This window comes from Rattus rattus, chromosome 11, assembly GCF_011064425.1.
Source record: "Rattus rattus isolate New Zealand chromosome 11, Rrattus_CSIRO_v1, whole genome shotgun sequence".
Classification (NCBI taxonomy): Eukaryota; Metazoa; Chordata; class Mammalia; order Rodentia; family Muridae; genus Rattus; species Rattus rattus.
In genome coordinates, this window is record NC_046164.1 from 1,130,863 (window position 1) to 1,151,495 (window position 20,633).

Here is a 20,633-nt window from a genome sequence, read left to right on the forward strand (position 1 = left end):
GATGTCATCAAATGAAACAGAAAGAAGTGAAGAAGAACAGTCACATCAATCTAACTATATCACCGACATCATCTTGATTACAGACTCTTCGAAAAGCCTCAAAGCTTACTCACAGCGGCAAAAGGAGCCGTAACTAGCTGCTGTTTTACGGTTTGGCCTGTTACAACAAAATATTGATTCCAAAAATATAAGAAATAAGTTCAATTATAGATACTGTCCTGAGTAGTGGAGACTTGCAAGAATTAGTTATTTCTTAATTTTACATTACTGCTATATACTTTTTTGTGAAGTCAGCAAACTTAGGAAGATATTTAGAAGATAACTGGGTCTATATTTGGAGAGACAGCAGCCCATGTGAGATGCATTTAGAGACTGGAAACTAATTTTTAATCAGCAATCATCGGTGTAAATTTAAATGATTAAGTCAATCGGATTATATAGAAAACATGGGAAGTTAGAAGAGACGTAGCTGAGGTGACATCCCTAGAAAATGCCAATCATTGTGTGGAGAAGGGGAATCCACAAAAGCACCCCAGAGAAATAGTCATAAGAAAGTGTAAGAGTTATTAGAAAGTATGTCCTGACAAGCACCAAGTGTTGTGGTGCTCCTGCAAGAAACGTTTTATTTCTGATATAAATGTATCATCATTGAAATACAATATCAGTAGTTATATTACTGACAAAATATATAAGAGATGCCTTAAAATGTAATGCACTTATTGATAAATGGATATAAGCCCCAAAGCTCGAATTACCCAAGATACAATCCACAGACCACATGAAGCTCAAGAAGGACAAACAAAGTGAGGATATTTCACTCTTTCTTAACAGGGGGAACAAAAATATTCATAGGAGGAGATATAGAGACAAAGTTTAGAGTAGAGACTGAAGGAATGGCCATTCGGGGCCTGCCCTACCTGGGGAATCCAGCCCATATACATACAGCCACCAGACCCAGACAATATTGATGAAGCTAAGAAGTGCATGATGAGAGGAGCCTGACATACAGAGGCGAATGCTAGCAGCAAACCACTGAACTGAGAACGGGGTCCCTGTTGGAGGAGTTAGAGAAAGGATTGAAGGAGCTGAAGGGGCTTGCAACCCCCTAAGAAAAACAGTGCGAACCAACCAGAGCTCCCAGGGACTAAACAGCCATCCAAAGACAGATCCATGGCTCCAGCTGCATATGCAGCAGAGGATGGCCTTGTTGGGCACCAAGGGGAGGAGAAGCCCTTGGTCTTGCCAAGATTGGACCCTCCCCCACCTCCCAGTGTAGGGGAATGTCAGGACAGCAAGGCAGGAAGGGATGGGTTGCTGGGGAGGGGGGAACACCCTCATAGAAGAAGGGAGAGGAGGAATGGCATTAGGGGGCTTATGGCCAGGAAAAGGGGAAAGGGAATAACATTTGAAATGTGAATAAAAAAATATCCAGTTTAAAAAACAAAACAAAACGTAATGTCTGACTAGCTTTAGGTAATAAAATCAGTATTACTTGGATACAACATTCAATTAAATAGAAAACTGAGGAAATAAAAAAGGAAAGATTTACTAGCTTTAAGGTAGTGGGAGATCACGTACTCCCACAAGCTTTATGGGGAGAGTGCAAGTTATTTTCAGGTTTAAGTCAAGTCATCAGCATTGGCCTTTCTGATTGGATGGGAAGGTGTCCTGGGACTTGGAAATCCAGGGACCACACAGCTCTGAGGCGTCCCAACAGTGTCCCAATGGAAAGTATGGAAAGGCGTCCTGAGACACAGGAGCCCAGGAACCACACAGCTCTGAGAGGAAACCTGAGCAGAGGCATTGCAGCTCCTAGAGGAGGGGATCCCCAGCTGAGCTCAGGAGCTCAAGAGCCTCAGCCCTGCTCCTTCTCTTCGCTTCTCCCCTTCTCTTCCTTGCTCCTTGTCTTCTTCTGATGAGAGAGTCTCACCAGGCAGCATGTCTCATAAAAGAGAGTTCAGGGAGAGGAAAGAGGAATCCAGAAGTGGCTACCTATGCTCCTGGGAGAGAGCAGACAAAGCACACTGCTTATATAGGGATTCTTGGGGGGAAAATAGAGCTTTCTGGGGGTGAGATTTCCAGGGTGAGAATTGGTCAGATTTCAAATCCTGAGCTTGGGGGAACTCAGGGATTGGTGGGTTTTCCTGTTCAGCGATTGGTAGGTTTTTATGCTCAGGATGGATGGGTCTCTGTGGGAAGTTCAGGGATTGGTAAGTTTTCCTATTCAGAGATTACTGGTTTTTGTTCAGACTTTTCACCTAAAATGAGGGGAGGGTTCTGTTGAGGGTCTGGAGATGAACTTCGTGATAGTTATGGCAGTTAGGGAGATCTGGGCGAGGGGCGTGACTGCTGGAGCTCCTCCCTGGCCAAACAAAGTTTACGACGGGAGTCCATATCGGCGAAAGCCCTTCCTACCACCTGCGGGTACGAATATCTAATAATCACCATAGCACACCAGGATTAAAATAAAGTTATCAATGTATCAAGAAATGGTAGTGTTCATACACCACCCATTCACCACAGATTCAATATTTCCAGATAGAAAGGGAAATATTCACAAAACTTGAGGTAATTCTAGGAGGACTGCTAACTTTAATTTTGACAAAAAACAAAACAAAACAAAACACAATCTGCTAAGTCTTTAGTGACTTACTCTGAGACTCAGATGCTTAGAGGGGACAGAAGTCAACATTCATCTCAGAGTCTTAAGTGGCCAGATATTGTCCAGGGAGAGTTGCTTCAGTGCAGAAAGGCAGAAGAATTGTATTAAGTATGCGGATAATATTTTAAATTTCGAAGGATAAAGTCTGCGAGAAGTGAGGCCACCGGAGAATGTAAGAGCCAGAATGCAGAATGCAGCATCAGCAGATTGCTAAGGAATGGAGGGTTCTAAGAATGACAAATAAGAGTTCTCGGAGCTTATTACTGCTCTGCCTTTTCAAAAGACGCTTCAGGGCCTCCTTTTCCGGAAAATCTGCTGAGTCTTTGTACTGCACAGGAAAGAGCTTGGGATAAGGGGAACTTGATAGACTGAGCTATGCTAGGAGGAATAAGGACAGGGATCGTTTATGGTGCCGTCCATACAGACTTCATTCCTCGCCTTTGCAACAAAAACATCCCTCAGTGTTACCTATGAACCCATCTGACGCCTTCCATATAACTAAATATTTAAAACAGCTTTCTAAACAGAATAAGCACTGCCCTTCTTCCCTGCTCAGTGATCTTCCCATTCCAGTGTCTTCTCTGGGAGTACTTCCCCACTCAGGTGCCCTCACACAGGCTCTGGGTAATTAATTGCGTATACTCTTTTGTCATTCGAAAACGCTACAAATGGGATTATGTTCTAGCTGAAGTGATCCAGGAAACTCCAGCCTGTTCTGATTCCATTTCATGATTGATTGGACAATTTTCAGCCCCCTCTATACCCTCAACAGTCATGTCTGCCTTTGTAATACATTTGAGATTTTCATGACCCTGGCCCTAGTCCAGATGTATTAACCAAAACAATTAAGAAGGTGTAAATAAAAAATAATTATCTGTCCGAAGTAACTTTGACCTGCCAGAAAGAAATGTTGTGACGTTACTCTGTTCGGCCCTCATTCAACATTTATCTAATTGTGTTTTGTTCTTTTAAAATTGTAGATGCTTGCAGCCAACCATTAGACTGAGCACAGATCCCAGTGGAGGAGTTAGAGAAAGGATTGAAGGAGTGGAAGGGGTTTGTAGCCCCATAGGAAGAACAACAATACCAACCAACCAGACTCCCAGAGCTCCCAAGGACAACCACAGAGTACACATGGGGGGACCCATGGCTCCAGTTGTATATGTAGCAGAGGATGGTCTTGTTGAGCACCAATGTGAAAAGAGGCCTTTGGTCCTGTGGAGGCTCAATGCCTCCATGTAGGGGAATGTCAGGGAGCTCAGGTGGGAGTGGGTGGAAGGGCGGGGGAGCATCCTCATAGAAGCATTAAAAATAATGTTCCTGAGTTTTGGTACCAAGAGACTTTGAGGTATCATCACTAGCCAAAGATAAAGGACTTATAAACTTGTAAATTAAACTTATAACCTTATCACTCTTAATCAAGAAAATGGTCTGTATCTTTTTTATGTAGATTATCTCACTAGCAGGGTTGTGTTCTCAGTGATTTCTCTCCTCTGACTGGAATTGGAAGGAATGTGAATTTGGGGACTAATGCTGTGGCCAACAGTATGCAGAAATAAGCAGTGACTGGGTAGAATAATGGTTTAAAAGATCCGTGAACCTATGGGTCTTTGGAGTTACGATTTAATTGTTCGAGGACTTTATATTAGTCACAAACTTTCTGGGTCAACATAAGCAACAGAAAACTACAGCAAACACAGAAGCATGCACTTGAAAATTTATTTTTTGAAAAGGATGTAGTTCGGTGACACAGGAGCAGAGGGAAAACCTTCCTTAGTAGTCATCAGCCCTGCAGAGATGAAACCCACGTGTAGACCTAACAGCACATTCAATGTAAATATACAAGACTGGAAGACATTCTGGAACTGTTTTGCAGGATTCAGCATTTCTGTATCATTTGTACATCTGTCCCGATATGGTGGTACTGAGAAGTAATTGGGATAGAAAAGGAAGTGGGAGATGTGGATTTTCTACTCAAACCTGTTAAACAAAAGACAATAATGGGTTTATGTCCCAGAAGATAATGTTCACTTGTATATAGGATACAGACATACTCATCCATCCTAGTTTTGTATGTTAGTATTTATAACTGACAGTAATTTCCCACAATCAAGATGATGCTTAATGATAAAATATTTAGAACTCGTTTGTGTTTATGCTTGATGGGATGCACAGAGAGGCTTTTGAAAACTATAATCAACCAAACCGTTGATCAAGAGATTAATATTCAACTTTTTTAGTCTTCTATGCAAAACTGCTGTTTTTATGCATTTATTAAGTGATGCGGATTTACCTTTTGTGCAAAATTAAAAATGAGTTTTAATTATTTTATAGTTTCTTGTGCATATAAAATATTACCAGTAGTAGTTAATCAACTAATTTTTAAATTGAAGCTGAACATATATTGCTTAAAAATAAGAAAATATTCATTACAGAAGTTTCTGTCTTAAAAGATCACCTAAGTTATAGACACACTTATCAAAATAAAATAGAGCCATTGAAGAATCTTAAAAGTATCTTTTTAAAAATGTAAAGCAACGACACATTTAATTGTCATATTTGTAAAATATAAATGAACAAAATCCATTTACACCCCATGGAAGAAATGTTCACAACATTCTAATTTTTCGTCATCTCCTATACAAACATCAGGTGCAGGCATTTATCTAATAAAAGTAAAATATCTTTAAATGCTACAAGTATGACATAAAGACTAAATTATTGAGAAATGATGTAACTGGCCTAAGGTTAATTTCTGACCGGAAATCCCATATTGTTAATATTAAATTGCTGTTTTTCTGGTTTCAGTGTCCGATTTATTTTAGAGAACACATTTCCTTTGTGGTTTATTTTTAAAATCAATTACAAGTTAGATGTCAACTAAATGTAATTAAGCTATGTTTAGAATTTTAGGTGCTTCCTTAAAATTCAAAAACCTGTTTTCTATTTTGACCCCCATAAGAATTGCTGTTGGGATCGACAAGTAGAATGCTGCAGGGAAACATTTAAGGTAAAGACGAGTCCACGTGTAATTTTCATGTAATTGAACTAGCTTTCTTTTATGACTTGCAATTTTCTGCTTTAGCCAAATTTTATTTAAATTTTATTTCAATTCCATTACTAGAAGAATTTGTGAGATATTTTTCTTTCATTTCCTTATCTTATTTTTGCCGATAATTTAACTCGGCCTTATGTTGAAAATTACCATGGCACACTCACCTGGAGGAGGGTATATGGGTAATAGCTCCACGGGTTTATAGTTTTCTTGTATTGCTGGAGAGACTTTACAAACTGTGGCCAGGTGATCTTGCTGTATTGTTGCATTTTGGTCTAAGGAAAGCACATGGAAATGTCTCACCACCTCAAAGCATATGGAAATGTCTCACCACCTCATGCATCAGAAAAGACCTGGCTGCAAGCTGAAGGAATAGGAAGCTCCTATGGATATACTCTGAATGGCACACATGGGCTCAGAGGAAGGGCTTTTTATTAAATCAAACTTAGCTCAGAGGGTACCTTCCCAGGTGATCTGGAGAATGTAGAGAACCTGTGGTCAATCCAGTGAAAGAAACAAACAGCAAAGGAAGAGAAAGAGAAACAGGTATGAGAGCAGATGATAATTTGTCGATTTACAAAGGTAAGTGCCTTAGCTCAGTTTCTTTCCCAAGGGTGGCAGAAAAACCCTCCTTCGCAGAGTCACTGTAAGGAGTAACTTAACTGAGTTGAGTAATACCTGTGACATAAGGTACTTTGTCTCTGGATGTTAGCTACCTTGTAGAAGTAAAGGAGTTAACGGAGAGAACTCCTTGCATAGGGAATTCAAACAATTCATGACTAATGAACATTCTTCCTATGTTCTGTTTGGAGTCATCCACATGGACCTGGCCATAAATTATTGTAGGGATTAAAGCTTTCATTAAATCCAGTAGCATTTTCCTCTAGAATGACAAAATGTACTTGCCTATCATCTATCTATCTATCTATCTATCTATCTATCTATCTATCTACCAATCCATGTTTCAGTTTGTCTATTTTTATTTGTGTGTGTGTGTGTGTGCCTGTGTCTCACACATGCTGCAAAAGTCAGAAAACAGCTTGCGTGAGCTAGTTTCCTGTTTAACTCGAACTTTCTATGGGTTGAACTGTCAGGCTTGGGGGGAGACACTTTATCTGCTGAGCCTTCTTTCTGGCTCTTAGATTTTTATGAAGTGGGACATCAGGACATCAGCATGATTTTGAGAATTACCACAGCATGCTTGTTGGGTAACTGTTGCCTGGAATAGAACTGATGCCCTGAGAGCCAGCCCATCCGTAGCAGCTTTGACAAGACAGGAAGAAGACTATAGACATTGTATTCACCTTAAACTGAGTGTGGAGAACAGAGTCCGAAGGGTAGGAGAGGATTGGGGCAGGAAAATTGACTTGAGTTTGTGTCTGGCTTGAGGTAACTAGTAAATTCAAGACTCAAGACGGCTTTGTCTCTTTCTCAAAAACAAAACACTCTTCCAAATTAATCAACAACATGACACTCAATTTCCCCTAAAAGCGTCTTTTTGTTACCAGGATTTCAGCAGTATCCAGGAGTGAAAGTGTGTTAGGATGGTTGTATGGGAAGCTTACCACGTGATCTTGGATGTTCTTTTTTATTTCAGACATCACGATTTTCTGTTAAGAATGAAAATAGCCGTTGAAATGCAAACAAAATGTTCTCCCAGGGTATTTAGACAATTGAATAGAAAGTACTTAATCTCACATGGAATCTCAGTTGATTCCTTGTGGGAAAATCTGCTTCACTTGGATAATCTACTGACAATTTTGTCTGTGTCACAGTGGAAGGGAAATAGGGCTAATTGTTTAACCAATTAAAGGCTATATCCCTACTTCCAAAAGTCACATTTTACAGTAATTTATGACTTTAAATCATCAGACTATGTACTCTCAGCAAAGTAGTGAGTGGTTAATTGAAAATACATATTACTTAAAATTCCTAATATACATTCCTAGTTCTTATAATTTTAAAGTTTCAGGAAGTGAAAGACAGGGGGGAAGGGGGAGGGAAAGGGTGGGAGAGAAAGAGGTTGAAAAAGAGGGAGCAAAGCCAGTAGGTCTGCCAAGGTGCTTGGCAGAGTCTTCATGTCTTTCTTGGAAGACGACTGTTTGATCAGAGGCCTAGAGTCTCAGGTTAGCAATACAGAGAGAAAGTATGCTTTCCAGGTACTGAGGAGGAAGGCTGAAGGCTTTGCCTCAGGCTTTGAGGCTCACATCCAGCTGCAACTTCTCCCAGGACACCTCCCACCTATGCTCAACCACCTGGCTCATTCTGTAGCAGCATGCATTTCTTTTATGCTTCATTATTTCTTTTATGCTTGATTTACATAATTTTTAGCTCACTCCAGAAAATAGTATCATAGAGACAGGAGAGATCTTGTGTTAATGGTAGTAAAGGGGATGGGAAATCCTGGTCTGGCTGTGATTTATTTTAAACATGCATATCTCCGTGTAACCAAAATTCATCAGTGCACTCAGAAGGCAGATGGCCTATGATGGCAATGTACTTCAGTCCTGGCTGTGTGTCTGTTTGTTAAAGAGTTTTATTTACTTCTACTGGATGCTTTGAGGGACTCGGGGAAGTTAAAGTGATAGAACACTCCTCCTAATATGCACGAGACCCTGGGTTTAATTTTCAGTGCATGCGTGCACACAAACACACACACCCACACACATACACAAACACACACACACACACACATACACAGAGAGAGAGAGAGAGAGAGTCATACACACACACACAGACACACACACACACAAATACAAACACACCATACACACAGACATAAATACATCCACACATCCTACATACAGACACATACCACACACAGAGACATATATACACATGCATACATATACACAAACAGACACAGACACACACACACACACACACACAAACTCAGACATACACAGAGACACAGACACACAGACACAGGGACACAAAGACACCCACATGTTCTATTGGATGTTTTGTTAAAATTATCAATACCCAATTTGATTAGGATAATCATTTAATAGCAAGAGAAAGCAGTATGTCTCCATAAAGTGACTGGTTATTTGGTTTTTAAAGGTAGTATTTGTCTCTCTAGGACTAAAAGATTCCTTGTGAAATAAAAATAGTAATAATAATATTAAGAAAGTAAGGAAGAGGGCTACAGAATCTTTATAAGTGTGTTATCAATAGTTGTGGTATTAAAAATATAACAGAGGCAACAGTGTAAAAATTACTGAGACCAACTCCACTAAAGCTTGTAGCTTAAAAAGACTAAGTTTTTGAATTCAAAAGCAAAATAAAGGAAAAAGTTACTGATGAACTATGTCAATCTTTGGTTTTGTGAGCGAGAGCTTACATGAAAATTTTTTACCAGAAAGACTTCAGCTCAGTTAAGACGTTCAAGATTAAGGGGTTTAGAGAAATTTCATTAATATTTTCTTTTCTGTTGGAAACATGGACCAAATACAGGTTCTATAAAACTAACACACTACCGTATCAATAGTCATCTTTAAAAATTTCCTTAAAAATATAAAGGAAAGAATAGGAAAATGTTTAAGAAATATTAGCTTAAATTGAAATAGGTAAGAAAACAGCATCAGTAAATTTACAGATTTAAAAGAATAAAATCCTAACCGAAAAATAATCTAATTCAGGGAATCATCTATTCAGAGATCAAATTGCCTTATAAATACTTTTATTAAACTTATAGACTCTAACCCTCATTAGACAAGCTTCCTTTTCCAATGAGCAGAAGTTAGTTAATACAAACAGCTACAATTTGCCGAAGTGCAGAGAGTAAGCACCTGCAGGGTATTCAGCCCTTAACCAGACATCTACATTATCCCTACCCTTAAAGAGCTCAGGGAACACTGCAGAAGAGGAGGCAGAAATTTTCTAAGAGCCAGAGGCCAGGTTAGATTTCTCTAAGTGTCTTATAGACATGACAGGGGCATTATAACACAAACTCACAGCAGCATTGGCTGCCTGTACACAGCCTGCCCAAGATCAAGCCAGGAGCATTTGAGGAGGAAATCAGGTGACCACACACCTAGCTGGAAGAGGAAAGAGTCAGTGGTTTTTTCCCTGTGATATAGACAGTGGTGGTCACCATGTAGAGATGGCTCTACACCCATGCACACAAGGGACACACTCATTATACGCGGTGAGTTATAACAAATAAAACAGAAAGACATGAAATAGGAAGGGTAAAATGGCCTGAGAATAGGAGAAAGGGGATCAAAAAGTATATATTATCAATGTGTGTGTGTGTGTGTGTGTGTGTGTGTGTGTGTGTATGAAATTCTTAAAAAACAAAAACATTTTAAAAATAGAAAAGTAATATTAATATTGTAATAGAAAAGATGGGATCCATCTTCCCAACAAGAGAATAAATGGAATAAAATGTATTCAATGAAACTGATTTTTTAAAGTAAATAATGCATAAGAATAATGAGAGCGATAAATGATCAGGCCTCTGTTCCTAATAGTAACAATCAAATTTAATTTCACTCACTATTCCAATCCATAATATTTACTTGATTTTCATATTACACCAATAGTAACTGATGTCACTGTTACTCCAGTCTCTCTGTTCCCAAAATTTTGGTGGTCATGATCACCATGGGAACTTAAGGGATGTGAAATGCAATATGCAGCGTGTATGTCACTTGGTGGAAGAAGACATGTGCAGGACCCTCTGTGTGACACCCAGCATCATGAAATAAATCTGTTCTAATCATAATTATTAAATCTATCTCTACATACTATATATAAAAGTTGTCCATGCACTCAAATCTACCTCACCCCCAGTACATACATCCTACTGATAAAATTGTGTTAGTTTCTGATGGTGATCCATCAAAAATGTCATTTTTCACTCCTCTGTGTTCAAAGATCCCTGATATACTCAGAGAAAGTAAATAGTTCTTGTCTTCACAAAAAGGAATGCATTTACAAAACAGTGAAATTTCCTATTGAACAGCAAACTGTCAATTGGTCTCAAACTAAGTTTACTCTGTCCTTTAGAGTTTACACTGTGTCTTCCTCAGAGTTTACATTGCTATGGTGTAATCCAAAGGGTTTATTTAATCTTTAACTTATAAGTCCATCACTGAGTGAAGTCAGGACAGGAACTCCAGGAAGAGGTCAGAGGCTGAAACTGATATAGAGGTGGTGGAGAGGTGCTGCTTACTTGCTTGCTCTTCCTCATTGCTTGCTCATCCTGCTTTCTTATAGAACCCAGAACCACCAGTCCATGGATGGCACCACACCCAGTAGTCAATCATTTAGGAAAATGTACCACCAGGTGGCCATTGTGGTGGCATTTTGTCTATTGACGTTCCCTCTTCCCAAATGACTCTAGTTTATATAACGTTGACATAAAACTAGGCAATGTTCATGCCAATGTGTAAGCTAGTTTTCAGACATGGTATAATAAATTCAGTGTTGAGTATAATAGAAGATGAGTATTGACCAAGATCTGTTGAACAACCAATAAATATTTAAGGGCTACTCTGTGTATATAGGACTGTCATGCTAGATTAAAGATACAAAAAATTTGACTTATTCTAATAGTGAATTAAAAATATGCATAGCCATGGCGGATTTTGATTGAAATTGCAAATACATTTAGTCGCCCATTCAAATGATTCGATGTGTTATATTCTTCTGAAATCTGCCCTATTTATTATTTTTCTCTAAAAGAGTCTAATTTGATTGTGGCAAATTCTAGTTTGGGGAATGAGTGTCCTCATGAATTCCAACTTAGTGATTTGGGGTGTTTGAAGGAATAAACTATGTGTGTGCCTCCTCATTACAAATGAGTGCATTACAAGAACAACTCTTGGGTCATTTTGCAAACAAATGATGACAGAAAGTGATGAACTAATAACAAGAAATCCTTCAAGTTTTCCCTGCTGTTCGGAGTGTGAAGATAGAGTAATACAACTATTTCTCATCAGGACCTTCACATCTCTTCATATTGTTTAAATCTGAACCATCCCCTTTCACAATCCTGGGTTTGCAAAGACATCAACTGAGTGGAAAATGGGTAAGGCACACATGCATTTAAGGCACAGCTCGTCAGTGAAGCAGTGAAGGACAAATATTACCTCTCTGGCACGCATGCTCGGGTCCATCGTTTTCTGGTTGGATTGCTGCAAAATAAATGACATTTATTATTCCGAATAGACATATAAGCCATGAAATAAATAAATAAAATAATTGTCCGAATTATAGTGGATATAATTTGACTTACTTGCTGGGAAATGCTGTCAGATACCTTTAAAATAAAACAATATGTTTCTAGGGATTTGTAGGGATCTTTGTAGGGATCAAGACAGGTCATTTGTTGCGAGGCACTGAAATGTCTCTGTCACTCCTGACACGTGATCATTTGAGTGATTGCACAGTCTGTGGATCTGGATAAGAGTTTGTCATCCAGAGTGACCCACTGGACCTCTCTCCTCTTGCTTATAACATTCTACCCAAGTACTTTAATCCCTGGCATAATAGCAGTATTGATACATGCCTTTATCAGAAAGGAAATAATATTAGGACCTTTGGCAGTTATTGCTTGATATTAATACTCCTGACCATTATTATTGTAGTGAAACTATACAGTAAGTTTGTTTAAAACTAAATCCCCCCCATTTTATTGAAAATAGATTTCTTTCCTTCCTTTAATATATCCCAATTCCAGTTCCCTTTTCCACTCCTCCTCTGTTTCACTACCGGCCATCTTTCTAAACAATGTGGACTGTTAGAACACCATTTACTTTATGTGTTTTTTTTTGTTGTTGTTGTTTTTGTTTTCGGAGCTGAGGACCGAACCCAGGGCCTTGAGCTTGCTAGGCAAGTGCTCTACCACTGAGCTAAATCTCCAACCCCACTTTGTGCATTTTAATACTTTACTTCTTGATTCCCCAATAGAGAACTTACCAGAGTGCGAGTGGAGGGGAAGGCACGGTTCACAGTATAGCCCCATGGATTCTTAGCCATGTGATATTGATAAAGACCCTTGAGGGCTTGTGGTGGTTTGAACTTCTGAATGGATTGGTAGCATTTGTTCTAGAAATGAGAAATATTCACTGTTCACGTCAATGTTTCATGTTTTCTGGGTATCACAGCAGATATTGAATTAGATAATCTATGATGGCAGAAATCATCCTGCATAAAATTTACTATAACAGTATTTACATCTGTAGCTTATTGAAAATTAAAGCTATTGTCTTATTAAGAAATATTTCTAGACAAATTATATATCATATATAATCACAATGTTATATACATAAATAAGCTTTTGTGATATGTAGTTGATATATATTTTGTGATTTGACATTGACATATATATATAACATATAACAATATATAATTAAAATATAATATATAATATATATAGCAAAAGTTTTTATAAGAAAGGCAAGGAGGAAAGACTGAATTAGAAGGTGTGCTTCTCATTTTCATTTCTTTCAACAGAGTCCCAAGGTCTTAGAAGACAGGTAAAAAAACCACCCTTTAATTTTTCTGACTCCAGGCACCAACACTCTTAGAAATTGCTTAATCTCCCTGATTGTGTCTGTCACCACACATATAGCAGTGTAATAACTGCATAATTGAATTAGCATTGCAGTAAATCCTAGAGACTTGTCTGGCTTGATAGATTCCTTTTAGAGGTTATGGACAAAAAGCACAATATCCTCTTTCTTCTGGAAAATTTTCTTTTTTATTATGGATGAGAGAGAACGGATGTACAAAATAGACACACACACACACACACACACACACACATTTGCATCTATTCAGGTATTTGGGGCATATGCTTCTGTGAATGTGTGTAAGTAGGTTGGCACATGTATGCCACAGTGCCTATCCGTAGTGTGGAGGTCAGAGAACAGTTTTCGAGATTCTGTTCCTTCCGTCCTCCATTTAAGTCTGGAGGCTGGAACTCAGGCAATAAGGTTTGGCAGCAAGCAACTTTATCCTGGAAGCCTCATAGCTGATGCATAGACAGGTCTATATAATGTCCTAGAGCCATTGTTAGGTGAATTCGTAGTTTCCTTAGAAGTGTTTTAAAGCGAGAACTCCATTGGAATAAATTTGACAAAGTATAAAAATGAGTTTTACAACAATTAGAAATTTTTGTAAAAGATAGTTCTCATTTGGAGTCTTTTTTATTTTCAACACCTCTTAAGGACCAATATTTTGACTATAAAGATTTTGGAACAAATGTCTGTTGTATGTGGAGCAATGGAATGCACAGTGTTTTATGCATTTTAAATATTTGCGTCTAGTGTAATCCTTCAGAGCCAAGACATGGTGCGCTGTCAGTTGAGAAAACTGTGTTATTAGAGCTTGACTTGGAATTACATTAGCAAATGTCAAGACCAACCTCTGCCTTTGCCCAGAGCAATGCTCTCCAGACCACAGGATGGCTGGGGTCAGGAAACCCTGCTACTTGTCAATCTTTTGAGATATCTGTCTGCTATGCTACTAGAAAAATGTTGATGAGCAATGATGTAATTTGTGATGGTATTACAAAGACAGTGGAATACTCTTTAGTACACAAACAACAAAAATATACACATCAAGTTGTATTTATGTATTTATATATATATGTATACACATAAATGTATATACCAATAATAATCAAAGAAAAACTATTAACGTGACAGTCTTGGGGACATGGAATGGCTGGAGGGAAGGAAAGGAAAGGTGAAAGTGATACAATTCTATTTCAATTAAAATATATTAAAATATCTACATGTAGTTGGCAGCTTCTTGGCTAGAAATCAGAACAAAGAAACTAGATAAACTATGTTACTGCTTACAAATTGGGGAACTAATCACGGAGATGACATGAGTTGTGGAACACTCAAAAATGTAAATATGATTTTCCTGAACTTATCAGTTGCATGAGAAATGTAGTGTTTTTCTTCATCGAAAAACATGAAAATAAGATGCACCAAACCCCAAGCCACTACCAGTTTATATGGCTTTTAGATTGCATATTGCTAAACATTATTATTTGAAATTATTTATTTTAAAATTTTTATAATTATTTCAAGTTATGTCACTCGAAAGAAAATTACTTACCTTTATGGGAGCTTCAACAGATTCCTTAAGAAGGAAGAATAACATTACTTACATGGTCTCACCGTATAGTCAAACTAGTGTATTAGAGAAAACTAATGGAACAATTGGGGTCTAAATCACTACTACTAAGCAATTATATCATTCATTGAAAATTTCATAAATTAAGATAAATTAATTAAAACATTAATTATCAGGAACATAAAAATTAATGCCTACAGTCAATAGGCACGTGACATAGAAGATCACATAGCACAGGTCTGATGATGTGCATGCTGTAAGAAACTGGTGTGTACACTTCTGCGATCAGATCAAATGAGCTCATCCGTATCCAGCAGGGCAATATTCCTTTTAAACTCAGAACTGTATGGCGTAGAGCTCCCTGTACCTTTGTTTCCTAGATCCCTTTCCTAATGATGTTTACACGTTGATACTCCTACCACGTTTATCGCTTTGATATTCTCGGCATATCTCCTAACTCAAACCCTCACTTACTCCCATTGTACAAAAACAAAACAAAACAAAAACAACAAAAATTTAAAGTTTAAAATGCATCAGAAAACCCAATGAGTACGGGTGCTAAGAATTGAGAGCTACATCACTGAGCCAATGTTCGATGTTCCTAAGGAAACTTCAGAAAGTAACGGCAGGCTTTTGATTTGACGCTGGTTAGATTTAAGCTGTACCTCATGTCGAGGAGGTACTTGGTCTCTACCATGAAAGGGCACTAAACAGGAAGCACTGGATGCTGTGAGGATGGCCACCTTCAGCCCTCACCCACACAATGACGGTATGCTTCGGTTAGGGCTTCACGCAAATTCTATTTGCAGAAAAAATCTGCTCTTTCTTTGCAAGAACCTGCTTATTGATGTTAAACTTAGATGAACCTTGAGAAAGAACAAATACCCCCTTATGGCTGAATTAGGGAAAAGCTGGAGGAAGCTGAGGAGGAAAGTGACCCTCTAGGAAGACCAGTAGTCTCAATTAACCTGGACCCCTGAGATCTCTCAGACACTGGATCACCAACCAGGCAGCATACACCAGCTGAGATGAAGCCCCCAACACATATACAGCAGAGGATTCCTGGGTCTGGGTTCTGTCAGAGAAGATGCACCTAACCCTCAAAAGACTGGAGGACCCAGGAAGTTTAGAGGTCTGATTGGGTGGGGTGGGTGGGATGGTTGTGGTGGTGGTGGTGGTGGGGTGAAGACATCCTCGTGGAAACAGGGGGTCTGGGGAGGATGTATGAGATGTGGAACAATCGGAGGATGGACCGGGAGGGGAATAAAATCTGGAGTGTAAAAACAAACAAACAAACAAACAAACAAACAAAATGACTCAAAGAAGCGAGAACCGTTGTTTTACTTTTAAAGTGAAGAGGGGAATCTCTCTTCCTTAAAAAAATAAATTATTAATTCAAATATTAAATGTAGGGCTTTTATAAATGTCCTCAGTATGTCGTGAAGATCGTATTATTGAATGTAATAGTAACTCAAAACTTTTAAGTGAACAAAACTCACCATTTGGGGAATGGGAATGTTCTTTACGGTTTCCTTAAATAAACAAAGAAAAACAATATGACCTTTTTTTCTATGGCGTTGATCATGACACAATTTTTTCCTCTGTCTATACAAGGGAAAATTACTCCTTCCATAAAGCAAGAATCAAATGGATTCTCCACACTGCAGGGGGGTTTGTTGATTGATATCTGAGAAGCAGAAGGTACACTGGATGTGAGCTTGAAGAGGAAGAAATGCTTCCTTCTCATTCATCATATCCTGAGTCAGAGGAAGCCACAAGTCGTTAACACAAGTCGTTAGATATTCAACAGCTACTCGAGATTAATTCAGACAATGTATTCATAATTTTGTTTCAATTTATTTGACATTTGCTTTATGCTTTACTAGAAAAAAATATACCACTAGGGTCATCAATATGCGTTTGGCAACAAATATATAGTGCTTACTTATGTGTATATTGATTTAAACTTAAACGAGTGAATTAAATAAATGTTATGCAGTAACCTAAAAGAAAAATCTAAGTAGGAAAAGAGAAGGGTGAGAACAATGTAAAACTGAGGAATTTAAGAACGAGGACCGCTGACTCATGAATACTTTAGAACCTGGAATAAAACATATCAATTGATTCATGTAGATATATTGTGTTCCACTATATTAGAGTTTTCAAAAAAATAGGTGTCCCATTCTTTATACATGATTTTGGCTTGTAAATTTGTTTGTCTTGATATTTAATTAATTTTTAATTTTCAGATTAATTTTAATTTAGTTCAAAGAAAAGCATTTCTTATTCATGTGCTTTAAATGTTGTCTTCCAAAAAGGAAACAAATGAACTTTTCTGTGTCACTTTCTGAACTGAATTGTGGCAGCTTTTGGTATAATGTACCAGCAAAGCACTGGACTTGAGTAGATACTTTCTACTTTAAAAAGAGGGCTAACTAATGGTCCACAAATCCTTTCCTGGGGTATGCAGGTATATCCTGGAGTATACTATTCCTTCATAGTAGACTATGCAACTTCTGTAAACTATGGAAATATATCTTTTCATAATTACAAATAAAACACTCATCTTCTTGTTAAAATGACATAGCTTCATAGAAACATCTATTTGCCAAAATTAATACATTAAAATGATCAAGTTTTACCTGACCAGGGAAAATGACCACATCCACAGTCTGCTTAAAGTCCTACAAAATAAAATTTGATTTTATAATTTTGATAAAATGAAAGGTTAAAATATATTTAGTTTACAAAGTAAAGACTTACTTCTTGAGAGTTATCCATGGACTCCTTAGAAAGAAATAAAAAAGTTATTTACCTCATAAATATTTGTACTTGGAGAGCCATTAGGATATTTACATATAATATGAATCTAAATAAGCTTTCAGGGTCTTCATTCCAGCCGCTTCCACCCCATTGTGTGTGGGTCAGACCATATGCTTACTAAGTGAAACTCTTGTGCATTCATAGTAAGGTGTCTTACCTCACCGGAGGAGTATTGCTCCATCCTCTAGAAAAACAGTAAAACCAAATACAAAGTTTACTTCTGCGGCTTATACATAATGTGGAGTTATTTTGCTATTTTGTCAAGGGACATGTCGTATTTTCTGGGAACCCTTTGTTTTCCTATATAAAAGCAACAGCAGCTTAAAGTGCGGATAGTTACTGCTGTACCAGAAACCTCTAAGCAATTTAACACATTAGGCATGCACTTAAATCTATGGGACACAAATATATTTTACTTTCATTTTTTAAATTGGGTGAAAACCACAAGACTTCGGAGGGAAGTGTGTTGGGGGAAGATAGGGAATGTTGTAGGGAAAATGGGAGGTAGACATGATTATATTTCGTATATAAGCTGTAACATTTTTAATGGTGAGACCTGATAAAATGATGTAGTTGCTTCTGAGTCTGACAATAGGCATTCGTTCCTGAGAATGGCATAGTAGAACAATGAAATGGATGCCCACAAGTTGTTCTTTGACTTACACAGGTACAACATGGCATGAATCACAGACCCCATAAATACTCAAAGAAATAAATGTACTTTTTGGTTAAGAGAAATATTATTGGAAAGTCATCTGTCAAAGAAAGTGAACAAATTTGGAAATTACTCTTAAAACATTTTGTGTAAAATTGTGTGATCACAAAGCAGATTGAGGATCATGATGTACTTAAGATCCCCGTCAAGTATTCTCACTCACTCTTACAAATTCTCTTGATCACTTTTCTATTGCTGTAACCAAATGACATGTCATGGGAAATGCATAAAAGAAAGCAATTAATATGGGCTTACAGTTATAAAGGGTCAGAATCCATGGTAGAACAGAGAGAGGTAGAAGGTACAGACAAATGCTTAAATCTTTATACACAAGTAGGAGATAGAGAGAGAAAGCACTGGTGACAGAGTCTTTTCAAACCTCAAAGTCCACCACCAATGACAAATCTCCAATAAGATCTCATGCCCTAATCCTCCCTAAACAGACTTACGAACTTATTATTCTTCAAATTGTAATGTTTGAGAGTATGTATATAACTCAGCATCAGTCATGTGTATCATAGAACATATGAGAAACAACTCTTAAAATTTATGAACTTATGGGACCATCTCATTCAGGCCATCATGCAAAATTAATGGTTGGTCTCACATTAAAAATTAAAAATAGTTTTCTTTAGTTTTGAAATACAAAATACCAATACTACCCACAAATAGAATAACATGGCATAATATTTGGGTGGTTCTCCACTGTAGTAGCCCCTTTATTATTCTTTATTATTGAATGTTATTGTAGTTGGATCATCATTATTCTTCAAATTGTAATTTTTGAGAGTATGTATATAACCCAGCATCAGTCATGTGTACATAGAACATAATATATATAAATATATTTACATATATATATATATATGTATATATATTTTTTTCTAGTATCTTTGATATGGGAAGGTACTCTGCAGGCTACCAAAGGAAAAACATAAAAACCAACTCAAGCACAAAACATTCAATCTATAATCATTCTACTTTTGACACGAATATTACTGTAATATATACATTAGAGTGGAGGGATTAGGATGTTTGGAAAGTAATGTACAAGGCTTCCCCCTTGCTTGTCTATTTTAACTTAGACTCTGAACCATGGTAGTCAAGAATGGCATCTTGTAATTTGCTTTAGTTGAAATTTTCATTTTTAGCTATGTCTTTCTTGTGATTTTCAAAAAATTTTATCCGAGGAGTGAAAGCAATTCACTGTTAAATTTAAGCAGATATAGAATAAAACTCCCTGACTTGTAAGGAGAGAGTTCATAAAGTTTATGCCCACCTTTATGTCTGGTATGAAACAGGGCCAATGCTACATTCAGTCACAGGTTCAAATGACCATGTACCTGTTCCTATCTACACGAGAGGCTCACTCTTCATCTATGTAAATGAGACTAGAATGTCTTAATTTTCTCATGGTGCTTACCTGCTTTGCAAGAGCAACAGCCAAAAGGCAAGTAAGAATGATGAACTTCATGATTAATGAGTCCTGTCAAACAGATAAGAATTCAGTATTTCTGTCTTTAATATCAAATTTGTCTTTACTGGTTTTGAATACCTCATCTTCATCTCCTCTAGTCAAAGGAGAATGGAGATTGGCAAAAGCAGATTAATTTGGAGATCATGAATATACATGTGACAAGTTCTTCATAAAGATATATAGTATGAAATTTTTGCTTCTGATATAAGGAATCTTCTTCCAGCCATAATAAGTTAAGATCATTTATCAATTTATTCATATTTGCTACCATTTTTCAGGAGCTTTAATGAACCCAAAAGATAAAAGTGATACATAGTATCTATATTATATATAGTCTATTAGGACATGTTTTATTTTTAATTATGTATATGTGATTGTGACATCCGTGTGCAAGTATGCTCTCAATTGCCAGTTCTGTTAGGCCAGTAGAGGGCGCTAGTATGAGCCAAGTGTGAGGGACCTGGACTCTGTCCTACAATGAAATCTAAGGAGTGTCCTCCATTTCTGAGTCATGTCTTCAGCCTTAGGACAAATCCTTAACAATTAATTTTCAATCGCAGGGAGAACAGAAACAGTAAACAGTAAACAGAGAGAACCCATGGATAAAAGAGTGCTCCCCTAAGTCGCTTTGCTAGGTTTCTAAGCCTTATCAAAGGGTCTCTAAGCCACCTCAATAAGTCTGGTTCCTTAACAGGAGGATGTAATACTGTGTTAGCCATCAAGACCCCAAGGTTAAGAAAGCCATCTAATATGGTGCCCTTCATTTCACACATCCAGATAACGACAGATCTTGCAAGATTTC

At 37.5% G+C, this 20,633-nt stretch overlaps 1 protein-coding gene across 1 annotated transcript; it reads right to left on the reverse strand.

The window, feature by feature from the left end:
- Positions 1 to 2,319: 2,319 nt before the first annotated feature.
- On the reverse strand, positions 2,320 to 19,828 carry LOC116912634 (alpha-S2-casein-like B). The gene is made up of 10 exons (XM_032916752.1): positions 19,778 to 19,828; positions 17,580 to 17,603; positions 17,459 to 17,500; positions 16,316 to 16,348; positions 14,799 to 14,822; positions 12,645 to 12,773; positions 11,816 to 11,860; positions 7,283 to 7,327; positions 5,882 to 5,992; positions 2,320 to 2,418 (listed from the first exon to the last, which is right to left on the reverse strand). Exons 1-10 carry the CDS (start codon positions 19,826 to 19,828, stop codon positions 2,320 to 2,322), a joined length of 603 nt encoding a protein of 200 aa, XP_032772643.1.
- Between the last annotated feature and the right edge of the window lie 805 nt (positions 19,829 to 20,633).